This window comes from Pleurodeles waltl, chromosome 3_1 (assembly GCF_031143425.1).
Source record: "Pleurodeles waltl isolate 20211129_DDA chromosome 3_1, aPleWal1.hap1.20221129, whole genome shotgun sequence".
NCBI lineage: Eukaryota > Metazoa > Chordata > Amphibia > Caudata > Salamandridae > Pleurodeles > Pleurodeles waltl.
Genome location: NC_090440.1, coordinates 231,272,661 through 231,288,270, shown reverse-complemented (window position 1 = coordinate 231,288,270; position 15,610 = coordinate 231,272,661). Strand labels below are relative to the sequence as shown.

The following is a 15,610-nucleotide window of genomic DNA, read 5'->3' as shown; positions in this document are numbered from 1 at the left end:
CCTTATTGCATTCATTTATTCATGTATACATTATTATTTCTACATAGATTTCAACATTTTTGGTCTTATATGTTGTTTCATTTACATATATTCATTGTACGCTTTGGTATCACTTGATAGTACATCAGTAGCTCATATGGCATATATTCCTACAGTGTGATTTATAGAAGAAAATCAGTTTGGGTAAACGTGCAGGAAAATTTAGACGTTTTACATCCTACATCAAGGGTCACAAGGCCCTTTTTCCTCATAATAATGTTGAGACTCAGTATATGATATTGATGCATGGGTATTTAGTGTCAAGAGAAGCTTCAGCATTATGATGTAGCACTGAAGTCACAATCTGCTTGAAGGTCCAACCCTGATGCAGACAGGTGCTCTCTGTCTCCTTCTGAGGAGCATGACAAACGACAAAGCTGCCCTCACTTCTTTATGCAAGGCTGCACACTCAGTAAACATGTATTAAATATGAGCCAAAGGTAAGCGTACTAGAGGCCATCTAAGAATCTCATTACCACAGCATTTGATACTAATGTAGATTTTTGCTAGGGCATAAGAGGGGAGGGATTCTAACTATGAATGTTTCCATAGTTAATTGCCATCTATTATGTTATTGATTTTCATTTTTTTCATGTAATGCATTTATTGTTTTCACCATTATTTTTATATCTCATAATGCACATTCATTAAATTTGCACTAAAACAGAGGTTTAATTTTGAAAAAAGCTTTTTAAAATCTGAAGGCCCGCATCACGAGTGCCTGGTTAACTGTGATATGAGTAGTAACTGCTGGTACCTCACATATCACAATTAGGTGTTTTGTAATAAATATCGACAAGACCAACCTGCCAATATTTATTAGAGGAAGAATGCCTGGTATTGCCAAATATATGCAGATTTTGGTGGGTGTCAACATGTGCATATTTTGTGTGTGTCCATCTTTTGCGGAAAGGTGATCCAGAGGCCACTAATACACACACACATATATATATATATATATATATATATATATATACATATATATATATATATATATATATATATATATATATATATATATATATATATATATATATATATAAATGCATTCCTTACAATCTCTATTTGATTGATGGTTACCCAATACGCTCTGGGTAAGTCATGAGAGAAACATATCTGTAGATCTTCCTAGCTCAACCATTGACAGGCTTCTGCTGATTTTCATGATCTTTATTAAATATTCTAGATACAGGATGAACTGGGGGAAGTCCCTGTGGTTCCCTCTGACTGGGTGGATCCCGCACCAATTATACAAGCGATCACTAGTAGTTTCTTTGTGGGGCTTCCATTATTTGAGGGTATATATAACCTGAAAACCAGAGGAGTTACTGAACACATACACTTTATTAGATAAATTTAAGGATCACGTTAAACACTGACAATCCCTGCCATTGTCCACACGGTCGGGAAGCCATGTTGAAGATAGTAGCCTTACTCAAGTTACTTGTCATTAAGAAACTAGAAGCAGACCTTAAGCTTTTTTCTCTGGAAAGGAATGCCATCCCATATTGCATTCCATAAACTAACAAGGGGTATATATGACGTGGAATTGCATTACTGGACATAAGAAAATACTAATGCTGGGCCCAAAAGGTGGTGGTCAATGAATGGGCATTCTCCCCACAGGAGAAGCTGGCTCCCATGGTTGACAGGCACAATAGGATCAGGTGGATAACCTGCAGGGATAAGCCAGCTTGTGGATGCCTATCCATACGGTAGAAGTCCTCAAAGTTTGGAACGAGGCAAACAGGTATTTGGGTTGGGAGGGTTTGACAGAGGTGTGAAAATTGAAGGCCTCTGAATTGGGACCAAAATGGACCAAAATCACCAGGTTAAGCAATCTCTGGAAAGAGTTTCAAATGGCAGACTTGCAAAACTATCATTATTTTCAAATCAGACATAGGTGTGTGTCCTATCTAGCTGTGGGCTCAACCATAGAGGATTTGTCCCTGCTAGAAGACTTGGGCCCATAATTGTATTTTGTAAGTTTGCGCCGTTTTTGCGTTAAAAAGCGGTGCAAATGCGGTGTTAAAAAAGAATAAATATGGGCCATGGTCTTCTCTGAACCCCTACCCAAAAAGCCATCCCCGCTATTTACAGGAAAATAGTAAGTCTTCTAATATCCTGAAAAAATTCTGAAGTGACATGAAGTGAGAGTGAGGCAAACTAGAGGATTCCAAATGGGTAGAGGCTCTCAGATATCCGAGAGAAGTGGCAATTAGAGCAGGAATCCACCTCAGAGAGCTGCAGATATAACATAGATCCAACTATGCAAAAGACACACCCCTGAGAATGGGGAGGATGGAAACTGATAGAGACGCAAGAGGATGCAATCAGAGGAGCAGCTTTATGTACATACTAACTCCTTGTCCCTGGGTGGATTGTTTCTGTTTATGGTGGTATGAAATGTTTTTTTGAAAATGTTAATAAAAAGATTTTTGTTACAAAGTTTAGAAAACACCAGTATATGTGTGAAATCATACATCAATCACCATGAACCATCACACCTATGCATTAAGAGGCTGTGGAAGTAGATTAAGGGCCTATTTGAGAGTTTGGAGGATAGGACACTGTCAAAGTGCGGTGGATAAACACTCACCATATTACAAGTGCCACAGGCTTTAATGCCCTAGTAATTCAGTAAATGGGATATATGCTCCTTTGTAACGTCCACCGAACTCTAAATGAGGCCCTTAATGTAGAATATCACGCACAGATTTGATAGCCCTCTTCACCCAGACTACACAGGCCAATTCAAACCCCCAACAGACAAGCACTCTCCTCAATAAATTCCCACACTCATCATCCTATGCCTGTCTTCTACGATCCTTTCATACCTATGTATTAACTAGCCTCATGATGGTCTTCTCCGGGCAAGTATATCTTAAGTGAACCCATACATCCCTAAGGATGATGTTAGTGGTAGCTATGTTATGTAGGTGTCCACCAAGATGTTACTCATCACAGATACTGATATACCATCTACCATATTAGAAGTGCCAAAGTATTTAATGTACATGTAATAACGCAGACGGGATACCCATCAGTTTTATAACAGAGTAACCCACCCGTCAAACTCTAAAACAGGCTCTCACACTTGAGGATGAGTTTCTTCAGTAGCCCATAGTTACTGCACTCCTATGGCCACAAATCTATGCACCACCATGCCTAACATAATTCAGCACTGTCAGTAGTGGAGAAGGTAGTAAGAGCTTTCAATAATTTGAGACAGTTATGAGAATACATCACAGGAATATGGATTTATGGAGGCACATAACCACACGCTGGACCTGATTCAAAAACTGTGTTTTGTAGTACTTATAGTAGCAGTACATCAGTGTTGCTTACTTACTGCAAAATGGAATTCACAAACCTACAAGTGTAACTCTCTACCCCTACCTCTCCTATCTTTTCTATGGGCAGGGTCTCCGCACATGGAAGTTTACAACTTAGTAATAAAAGTGGGACTGACTAGGAAGAGAGCGGTGGGTAAATGGTAAATATCTACTACAAAATTAGAGGGGTTTAGGAACAAGAAAGTAAGTAGGGAAAATAAAGTAAATAACAATAATTTGACATTTATACCTAGGACCTAGTTTCCATAAGAAAAGCGTTTTTTGTTTTGCAATTACTTTGCGCTGTTTGACGAATCCTCATGAAATTTTCAAAACTAGTTTGCCACTCACTTCAGGTGCTGTGTTGAAAGTTTCGGGTTCATTCATTAAGTGGGGCTGAGAAAAAGGTGGTGGTGCCAAAACGTGTTTTTCCCATGCAGTTTCCCATAGTGTTTTAAGACACAACTACAGCCCGAACAGCGGGATGGAATTACTCCAAATTTGGTAGAAAGGTAATCTTGGTCCAGAAAGTGTGCTTTTTGTAATTTGGTATAAATCCGTTAGTAGTTTTGGAGCTATTAAAGGAAAAATCAATCTGTATATCTAGAGACGCGGATTCTCAGTGGATCCAACAGATCTCATGCTGAAATCTGATTGACTGCCAACACTTCAACTACGAAGTGTTGGCAGCCATTTTGGGACTTGGACTCAGCCTAATCCCAAAACAAAAGTAGAAAAAAAAGCAGAAGGGGGCGGAGAAGGAATACCCTGACCCCCTAGGCCTGGTGGTGGTCAGGGGAAGCTGGCTGGGTCCAAAAAGCATTTTTTTTTTAACGTTGCCACAAAAATTGCGGAGGATCCACGAACCTCTGCAAAAATTGCGGTCTCCCGCCAGGTCCTGGGAGCAAATTGTAATAAATATATTGGGGTGGGAGGTGCACCCAGTCCCCCTCCCCAAGACCGATTTCGGCCCCGGGGACCGCCACCTCCACTGGGAACTAACATCAAACAAGTCGTCCTTGTCGGGTAAGTGTAGCCCTTGACTTCCACGGCAAGTAATAAAATGGAACCCTCCTCATAGGTAAGGTTTTTTTGGTCATTAATAAACTTTATTCAAACTTCAACAAAATCATTTCTTCTTTTTAAGAAATATTTTACTTGGTATTTTTAGGAAAAAGATTATTTTAAAAACATTTCAGAAAAAAACTTTTTAGAAAAAACTTGTTGTTTATACATAGATGCTCATATAAAGTGATGGCAAAGTGAAGGTGAGTATAGTGAGTATAAAGTGCAAAAGTGTTATTTACACTTATATACAAATAAGGGCCTGAACTGGATCTTATGATCTTAGATAGAACACCTAAAGTGACAATGTTGAAAATCACCACACAATGATCAACATTCCACATTAAACATGTTGACGTTTCAACCCAAAAGACTATAATCATTAGAAGCAGGTCATCATCAGGACAAGATGTTTGTAAAGGAAGCACCAATGTATCCTGCTCGATCTGGCACCAACCACTTCTCATTCAAAAAAAAGCATCTAAAGGCTACATCCCTGTCTTCTCATCCACAGAGACGGACATCATAATAGCCAGATTAATCTGACACAAGCCACTATTTATTCAAAACGGTAGCCTCTCTCCAAGGTGCCTGTTGGTGCCTTGTAATTCAATAGTGGCCTGGAAATTAATTGAAACCTAGGCCATAAATTGTCCTACACTTGAACCAGGTTTTACTATAGGATGCCGACCCAGAGGATGCTGGAAGGCCAATATTTATTAAGTGGGATGGGGGCTGCTCTGCCACCCTCCAAAGGCAGTTTCGATCCCAGGGGACCGCCACATCCCCGGGACAAGGCCTATCTTCTACAGGGGAAGGGGGCTGCGCAGACTCATCTCCTGGGACCACCAACTCCTTCTCTATAACTGTTGAATGTCTATGGTTTTGTGTGTGAAAAATCTGAACCTAACTATAACGTTTTTCTAACGTTTGTTTTTTTTAGTGAATTTCTAAGGTTTTCTTTAAATTCTATTTCCTAACTATAACGCCCATGCAACCTTTGTTTTTTTCATGGAAAAAAATAATAATTTAATATTAAAATATGATATGGAATTATTAAACAAATATATTTTAAATATACTAAACCTAGTTCAAAGTTATTCTTTAAGAAGCATTATCTATAAATGTATTTAAATTAATTAATTGTGTATTTAATACACATTTACTTTAATGAGTTACTTAGCTACAAAGTTTTATTATATTAGCTCTATATAAATATTAAATATTTCATACTATTTACATTTTTATTTTATATTAAGATATTTACATTTTATTTTAAAGAATAATAAGCTTTAATCATTTTCCTGACACTTTTCGATAGGGAGAGCTCAAGCAAACTGGCAAAGAGCTCCACGTACTTGTGAAAAGTTACTAGTAGTAGCTTTACACTTCTGAATTAATGTTATGTCTTACATTTCCTCCCCCAGTTTCAGGGGATGGAAATACTTAAGTCTACACTCCAGGGTAAGCCTACACTTCAAAATGGTGAATAGCAAAAAATGTAGATTTATACCTAGAAAAGTAGTAAATATATATCTGCACATGTATATTTACGTTTGTGATACAGGCCCAGTGTTTGAAAAATCCACCCCTGAGCTCTTACATTTCTAGCATTCGGGGTCCATCCTGGTCGTATATGAGAATATTGTGTACAGAAATTCAGTTTGACAAAAAATATTGTGTTCTAAATATTGTTGACAAAAATATTGGTCCATTAAGTGTAGATCTTCTATTGTTAACTCTAGTTTTGTGAGCAATTTTTAGGATGCAAGATTTGTGCAGGCAACATTCTGACTATGATATTCTGGTACCACACCATCAATCTCATATCTAAATGACGTATTGCTCATTGGTGTACTGGAAAGTCTAAGACAGGACTTAAAAAGGAGCAGTCTGTGTCTGCTAGTCAATGATATTTCCGTTGTGTACAATAAAAATGCATTGCTCATCAGTTATTTGGGTGCACAAATCCACTTCCAATGCACATATCACCCCTGAGCCTCCTACAGTTAACAACAAACAATAAAATGCTGGAAGGAATGCTTGAATTTTGCTCAGCTACTGCCAATCGTCTAAGGCTCTATTCCAGTCGATCGTTTTTCCCCCCTTTGCCATTCCAGACAGACACCTGCCACATATGAATCAGTCTTGGAAATGCTCAGCAGTTTTCAGTTCCATAGTGGTGTTGTTAATCTAAGACATCAATTTCTTTTTGTCAGGACTAGTGATAAGCTGTCTATAACTTCTAACGTTCTCTCACCGAGACACAGATATAATCTGCCTAGCTTCATCAGCATACCTGGAGAGCTGACAATGAATACGTAATCTATGCGTATGCAACATGATCAGTGGTTGATTGTCTTCAGGATTCAAGTAAAGGGTTATGGCCTCTTTATATATGTGCTTATGTTGTTTACTTATATGGTTCATGTAATGGATGTGGGCTCACTATGTACAGTGCTGTAAAACGTGAGAGTCATGTTCACACTTTATAAAACTCTCAATTAAATAAATAAATAATTATGTGCCTCTAGGCATGCGTCTCCGAAGCTAAAGTGGGGAAGCCAGACCTGAACGCCACTAAGGTTCGAAAGAACAGAAATATGCCTAATGGTGTAACTCTTCCCATAGTTGTATAGGAGAAATATGTATCAGTAGCAGAAATCTGCTCTAAAGGGCATCCACCATCTGAGACAATCTAAACCTAGTGAACTACAATTTTGCCTTAGGTTCCAAAGTTGGAAGTATTATTGGATGATCTTTCATTGGAAGCAGTGGGGAGTATGGTGGCGTATTACCCATGCTCACCATTGAGTTGATGTATTTTGTAGTTAATGAGTAAGAATCCTATAGGGTGCAACTAGTGAAAGAATAGTTCTCTCTGCTCCGAAATGTGGCAAGGTTCCAAGTGATAACTATAAGTGACATAGGCTCTCATTACGACCCTGGCGGTTGGTGGTAAAGTGGCGGTAAGACCGCAAACAGGCCGGCGGATTTTTTTTTTTATTATGACCACGGCGGTTACCGCTGCAGCCATCGGCCACTTCACCATTCTGACCGCTATGGCGGTGAAGACCGCTGGGCTGGAGATTGCGGTCTCCAGCCCGGCGGTCGTCACTAGACCGCCGACGGTATCAGGACCCTGCATACCGCCATGGATCTCGGGTGGTTGGGAACCACCATGAGATCCATGGCAGTAGGCACTATCAGTGCCAGGGAATTCCTTCCCTGGCACTGATAGGGGTCTGATGGTATTTGACCATTGGACTTATTACTCATCTGATTCTAGTGCCTGTCAAAAATATCTGATTGAGCACTATATCACATGCAAATAATGTTTCTTTCTACAGTGTTATACCCTCAGAATGCATGCTATGTGAAAAAGCCTACTCTATATTCTTCAAACCCTGCATGAAAACCGACCTTGACTTGAATATTCTGATTGTCACCTCTACTTTTTCCTTCAATTACAAGTTTCTAATTTTCGTCACTGCACTCCTTCTTTCTCTGAACACAGCCTACTCTGTCACCTGTGTTTACCTTAATTTCTATCATTGCATTTCTACAAACTGCTCACACCTCTTTTCAAAGATCATAATGAACTGCTTTGTAAGTAGTACCTTTGAATCCCCTCTGTCTCATTTATTAATCCCACCAACCATTTGCATGAACTCGCATACCCCTACTAATGACCACACCTAAGTCCTGCTAATTTGATCTACCACAAAGAAACTACTGTTAACTGTTAATCAATCTTGGAGAATTCCAGCCCAACATTTAGTGCAGATACATCACTTTCAGGGAGATTTACAAACATTTTCCACTGGGTTAGCGTCACAAAAGTTAAGCTAACCAGCACAAAATGTTTTTCCTAATTTACTTCCAGCACAAAACAAGTACCCTAAAAGTAACGCAAAGCAGCCCAAAGCTCTGCTTTGCATTATTAGCGCCAAGGGGGCATTACATGGGTGGTACATGGGCGTTCCCATGCAGTCACCCATGCCTTTTGATGCAAAACCCTATCTACAAACAATAGCAGACAGGGGTTTGCACCAAAAGTTAACACCATTTGAAAGTAGGTATTTAAACCAGAACTATTTCTATTTCTCATTTCTTTTCTGCCTTTGCATGCATGCATACAATGTAGGAAAGGTTTTGAAGTGTGTCCAAGCATAGCATTATGTACTCGAATGGAACCCTTCCAGTACAAACCTATACTAGACTCACGCACACACTCTGGCACTATGGGGCAAAGGTGTATGCCTGGCGCATGGCAGCTGAAATCAGTGCCAGCGCTAGGGAGAGGGGAGGAGAGTGCCATATCTTTGTAGATATGGCACTCTCCTGCTTCCTCCGTGTCACGCAACACAGCGCAGCATTTTTGGCCGCTGCTCTGCGTCCCGTGGCTTTTCTGTAAATCTGGGTCTTTGAATCATAAATCATCACTCAGTGCTACCTCTTGTGGTTTACAACAAAACTAGCCCCTTTCCCCAGCAGCACTGTATCCCACTTTTCATGGTCCAGGTGTACCTGATGAGTGAGTTTCCAGAGACTGGAAGGAGCTGTCCTTTAGACTCGTGCTCGATGTCCTATGGACAATGCATGTGTAAGGAGATTCTGAACGTGGGGCAGACAGGGACACCAGAGACGCCTGCTTCCTCCATTTCACCTCGGGGGTGATCTCCACCTGTGAGAGAAGCACAAGGAGGACTTATGGATTACTTGTTCTCTAAAAGCTGTTATCCATGCCCCAAATTTTTCTTATCTTACCAATGGCACTGTATCCAGCTCCTCTGTGTATTCCTTGACACTTAAGCTCTTCTTACTCGAGACCTACGATGCAAGACAAAGCTATCCCAGGTTCACTTCATATAGTTGGAGCACGTAGAACAGAGGCATTACAGGGGATAGCAGGAATGTGAGAAACCTCACAGGAAGTCTTGCGTTCCCAGAGGGGGGACATGAAGACAAACATCCTCATAAAAGGATGGGGCAGTGAGCTTTATCGCAAGGAAGACGGAAAGGACGGAGGCCTTAGAGGTGAGGTTAGGAAGGTGAACGCCATCACTGTGTTGTCTACTAGATTCAGTTTAGGCATATGGGTGTTAATGACCTGCTATGGAGAAGAATGATTTTAATGAAAACAGGAATCCCTTGAAAGGTAGGTCAGAAAAGTTTCCTAAAGAGGACAGCCTAATGGGAAAGATGTTTCAAAGAGGAGGATGGAAGGAGGTGCCTCACCAGGATAGATGAACATTTTTATTAACCAGGATTAACACAGAGGTTTGTGGGAGGGTTGGGTGGAAAATAAGCAATGATCAGCAAAAAACACACTAACAATAAGAAAGGTCTTGAGAATAGTGACAACAAAATACAAGGCAAGATAAGAGTTAGGCAATGTTCTGCAATTATTTGGTTTGACTACTTTAAGTTCTGGATAGAAAGGAGGAGGACAGGGTGAGAATTCACAAGAACACATATGTACCTGAAGATGTGTGCAGACTCTTCCCAGCAGGTGGTACACACTGTCTCTGGACAGTAGGGACACGAAGATGTACTGATAACACAAAAAAAAAAAGAACCTGGTTACTGAAGCAGGGTACATGCAACCTACCCCTTAATTTTTTGCTTAAAATTGGACATCTGCCAAAGCACCTTTAACCCTTCTGAGCCCACCATTGCAGGAAGCATTCAGTAGAAATTGACTGGGAACTAAGGATGCCAAATTGTCGCCCAGATTTTTTGTCTAAAATTAATGTTTTAACCATTCAAATGACTAAAGCTGTGGTTATCCACATACTTGTTCAAATATAATTGGATTGATTTTGCATTGTAACGTACAATCACACGTTCATGTCATACATATCAAATCTATACATTTCCGACTTTGTTATGTGTATCTCTTTTGTTATAGATAGCCCACTTCACAGTAGAAACACAAAGGGCCTCATAATGACCCTGGTGGTCTTCTGATCGCCAGGGCCACGGTGGCGATCTCACCGCCGCCGACGGGCCGGCGGTGAAGACCGCCATATTATGAGTATGGGGGTTGGCCTCTGCCAACGCACCACATCCCTGCCTGTACCGCCAGGGGGGTTGGTCCCACGGGGGTGGAAATTAGCATCTCCGACCTGGCGTTACAATAAAGACTGACAGCGGTATTAGGAGTCGGCTTTCTACCAGGGTTTCCGCGGCGGTAGCACAAAAAACCCTGGCTAAAGGCTACCAGTGACAGGAAGTTTCTTTCCTGTCATCGGCAGATGACTCCCCCACCCCACCTGCAAGCCCAATACCCCCCTCCATCCCAGAACCCCACCACCCCCACCCGAACGGCACCCCTCCTTATAGTACAGAGCCCCTGCATATACGCACACGTGCAGACACCCACATGCACCCTGCATACACTCATTCACCAACACTGACATACACGCATTCATTCACAAGCATCCATACACGCATTTACTTCAACATTCACACACACTCACGTCAACATTCATACACGCACTCACTTCAGCATTCATACACACATACACAGATGCATATACACACGCATACACACATGCAGACACACACGAAGACATGCACACACCCCACCCTCCAACCCCATTCCCCTGTTGGACACTTGACTTACCTTGTCTGGCAAGGAGGTCGTCTGGCCAGGAATGGGTGCTTCCACCGCCGGCAGCGCCCTGCCATCAGGACACCCCTAGGCCGTATTACAGGTTGCAATACGTCTGGTGGAGTCCTTTTGGTGGGGCGGGCCAGTGGTGGAACCACCCATACACTTGCGCCTCGGACTGCCAGCGGTCAAAATCTGGTGGAAATCCTGCAGTACTCGTAATATGGTGGTCGGAAGACTGGCAGCAGTGGCGGTCTTCTGGCGCCCTTGGCTTTGGAGGTCTTAGAAAAAGACCGCCAAAATCGTAATGAGGGCCAAAGTGTTTCATTCTTAATACAATGATTTTTGGGTCAGCCATTATGGAGTTCAGCCTTCAAAAACAACTTTACAACTCAGAAACAACAACAATAAAATAAAGCTAATGTCCTGCCCGTTACTGCAAATAATCACCAGATGATTTCAATCAATTGAAATGTGTCTTATAATCAATAGATGCGTTCATTTATGCTACGAGCCGCAAAAGGATGTCTGCCCATATCCTTACTTAGTATTGAATCACACAGACTGTACCGGAATCATGATTCCTCCCTCTCAGTATAAAGTGCCAATATGCCCATCCATTCAATTGTCACTGGCTGTCTAGGCACTAATCCCTCAAGGCTGCCCCTTGAGCGACCACCCAACTCTCAACTATCTTCTGCCTGCTATGGGGGGGGGGCTGGTGATTTGAATTGCATTGCTATTGCGCGCTTTGCTATCACCAGTAACAAATCAAGGAATTTGGAGCCCACCTGTAAATTATTTGGGTGGGTGGTCTAGGCCTACTATGCATGTTTAAGTACTCCCTGTGCACAGTGCGATCTGAATCAGTTATCGCCTCCCACCAATAGTATGCAATAACTGGACAGGCCCAAACCATGTGCATGCCAGTGAGCACCTACGGCACAAATTGTACCCCAAGGCAGCTATCATATGTAGCCTGTGTGTCATCAGATAGGTGGTATGTAGGTAACTGAGCTGCATGTACCAGAGTCTAGAGTTCATGGATAACTTGTGAGGATAGTCTAGGATTGCGGACAATTATTTATCCAGCGACTCTCTGCCAGGTACCCTCTCCCCTATGTAGTTCTACCTTTTGCCATACTAACCATAGTCATGGAAAGTGCAGTTGTGTATTTCCAAGGGATTTGCTTGTGTCCTTTCCCAAACCTCAGACGTTTCTGTAAGACATCATGCGTGAGGCTTCTGTTTGCACTTTCTCCCAGAGAAGACACAGTGCGCGTAATTTAAAAACTTTCCCCCAGAGAAGACAAGTGCACCTTAACTTAAAAACTGTGAGAAAGCCAAGTTATCTTCCTCAACCCAAGAGGTGAGGCTGCTCAACTCCCCATCATTGTAGCAATGACTAACTGTGAGTATTCCCTTCTCCACCCACCTCTCCACTCTTTGGGATGTGAAATACCCACCTCTTTGGTATGGAAAACCCAAGAGGTGCAACGCTGGGGCACGCAGCTGTCTCTACCAAGGCCGGACTGGCTGTATCGGGCATTTCCCAAGGAGGCTGGAAGGGTGGAGGCTGCCTTTGTTACTGGGGGCCAGTTTTGTAGCAGTGCAACAGCAGAGTTCCTTGTATATCCAACAGTTTTCAGGCAACAATAAAACTGCCAAAATAACTCTGGAGATTAATGTACCTGCTGGAGAGCAATCGAGGTTTTGTCTAGTGTCAGTTTTGACTCATCTAAGGTAGCACAGAGGGTTAATATGCCTGCTCCAAAGAACATGCCCTATGCAGATCACAGGACAGTACTTTATGTGCAATGCTCAGTGGGCTAATGCTTTTGTCACAGAGCTCCTTTTGTTACTGTGCAGTTCATAAGTTACAATCAAAATCTAGCACTGTGAGCTATGAAATGCGATCAAAGAGCTACAGGCAAACTGCATGGTATGGATGAAAAAGTTATGTTTTTCCACTCTGATTATCCTAATTTTGCTAAAAAGGGTTTGTTTGGGTTGAAATAAATTATAAGACAACCCTAACCTGTGTGTTACATTCAGAATCCTGAGTTTATGATTCCCCAGACCAAGCACTCTTGAAAAATGCCTACCAGTATATATGACATGTGAATCCTACACCTTATCCTTTGGCTTATGTAACTTTTTTATACACTGATTTACACATGTATGATTCATTGACTCTGTATGTGTGTGTGATGCAAAGTGCCCCAACACCCTACGCTGGTGAGAGAGGCACTTTAAAACACATTAAATAAATGTGAGAGAGGAGCTTAGGAGAGATGAGAGGCACTGTTAAAGGGCGATGGAGAGAGAATCACTGAAGAACCCCAATAAAGATTGTTGTATCCTGGTGCACTGCACAGTTATAATTTATTATGCTTTAAAAACTAATAGAATTGAAATATATAATGAAAATGTGTTGTAGAATACACGTTTTTGCCATTTTATCCCAAATTGTCTTTGGGGAGAATGCCTCAAGCCCCATTTGAGTGGTCAGGATTGCTCGCTATGCATCCTATGTGGCTGGTCTGACAAAACTTGCCTGGGCTGCCTTGGTTTCCTACTCTGGCCCTGATGTCTACTAAGTTTTCTTGACTATTTTATTCCAATAACGTAGTGCTGCGGAGAGGAGTTTCAGATACCAACACAATGTATTATTGCCCCCAGCATGTTGGTTATTAATGCTGCTTCTTTCTGAGTTTCTCCAATGTATCAGCTCTAGGTGCCTTATACCATCCAGCCATTTGGCCATGCACTAATTAAGCTCAAAGTGGGAGTTCCCATCCCGCCCCTGTTGTGGGGCTGTTGCAGTATGGAGAGAGATATCCCCTATTTCCCACCATCCCACACCGGGCTGCTTGAGTAATGTATTCATGTCCTTGAACCAGGACTGTGGAATCCAGATCTAGAGGTTCGCAAAAACACATACAAAACAAGGGGTAGTATCATCATTTTAGATAGTGCAACTGTGGACATGATAGGGAGATTCAAAGTGCACCAGAATGTGACTTGCCTTTCAGCACCTGCAGCGCAACCCCCAGATTCCCTTCCATAACATCACTATTCGTATGATAAATCTTGATGATCACATACTTTACCATCACAGGCTCCCATTTGATTTCACTCCCAGTCACCGCGTGCAGTGCAATCTGGAGATCAAGGGTTGATCAGCAATCTGGAGATCAAGGGTTGATCAGGAATGCGCAAGACTTTCCTAAATTAGTTTAGTCCTGAGACCTCTCCAAAATCCTCCTGTAACTGCACTCCACTGACCACATCTCTGAAATATAGCAAATCATCTGAGTAGAAGGACATTCCATGTCTCTATCTCTCTCCCTCAAGGGAAAGCCTCTGCCTTGCCCTTCCCTTCTTAGTATATTAGTAAACTGTTTGATCATCAGTGCAAATAGCATGGGTGACAACAGGCACCCTTTCTGGTTCCCCTAAGAACTAAGATATACACTGGCGAATTCGTGCAAGTGCCTGCGCTCCAGTGTAAAAGAGTGTAACCCCTTTTTCCCAGCCCACCCCAGATTCATATGTCTCAGAGTTGCTCGAAGAAAATCCTAATGTTCAGTGTGAAATACTTTTTGCAGGTTTATCAATCGTACTAGCGCATTTGGGTATTGTCCCAAAGGTGTCTTGTGAAGAACTCTAAACAAACGTCTAGTGTTTAGGGAGCTGTTGCCATTAGGTATGAATCTGTTTTGATCCTCATGAATCAAACTCCGTAAGAGTGGGTACAGGCTTTGCTAATAGTCTTATTATTAAAACTCACCAAAGAGTGTTCCATATGATGCCATGTCTGAGGGATATGGCAGTAGTTCTGTGATACTAATTAACAGAGTTCCTCAAGCCATGATGTCCAAACTTTCACACATTCATGTAGGGCACTAAGTTAACAAGCATCAGTTTGTGCAGGTGAATGGCCATCTGTAGTCAACAGTGTTCCTGCATCCTCCTCTGCTCCTGCCCACCACATTCTGCACAATGGGCTGGTGGGCCTTACCTCATGTACTATCCAAGCCCTCTCTTCAGGCAGTCAACAAGTATTCTGTGTCCCAGTCACTGCCTTGCCACTTAGAGTGGTATTCCTGAGGAATGGCATGAGATGACAAGCAGGTCCTAGCAGCCTACACCAGTCTCACTGCCACAGGCACGATGCTCTCACCTTGCCCATGGAGGAGTCCAGTGCTCCCCAGCTGCTATCAGCACCATCTCATGGCCACCACGCCGGGGTGAGGCCATTCTGAAAGCATGCTACTGGGTAGCTATGCCTCCTCGTGATTATCCACATACTTGATGATGGTCTGAACTAGGACTCAGATGGACCGTGTGCCCAGTTGAAAAAAATGGAAGAAGTTACACAAATTTGGTGGATGGTGATTTAAGGCACAAGCACTTGTAGTGGAGTGACTGTGGATACATTTGATTAAGGGGTATGGTAACAAGTGATATGACTTACAGTTGCTGCAGATTAAGTTGGCATAAAAAGTGACTGCCTCGCAACCTCTACCTATATGTTTGTTATTAGTAA

At 42.1% G+C, this 15,610-nt stretch overlaps 1 protein-coding gene across 1 annotated transcript in view; it reads right to left on the bottom strand.

The window, feature by feature from the left end:
* GRAMD2A (GRAM domain containing 2A) overlaps window positions 1-15,610 on the bottom strand; it is a 328,764-nt gene that overhangs the window by 99,542 nt on the left and 213,612 nt on the right. Inside the window, exons 7-9 of the mRNA XM_069222277.1 lie at window positions 9,925-9,996; window positions 9,210-9,272; window positions 8,970-9,126 (exon numbers count right to left, since the gene is read on the bottom strand). Of these exons, the coding sequence (XP_069078378.1) occupies window positions 8,970-9,126; window positions 9,210-9,272; window positions 9,925-9,996 (292 nt within the window). The remainder of the gene's footprint in view (window positions 1-8,969; window positions 9,127-9,209; window positions 9,273-9,924; window positions 9,997-15,610) is intronic.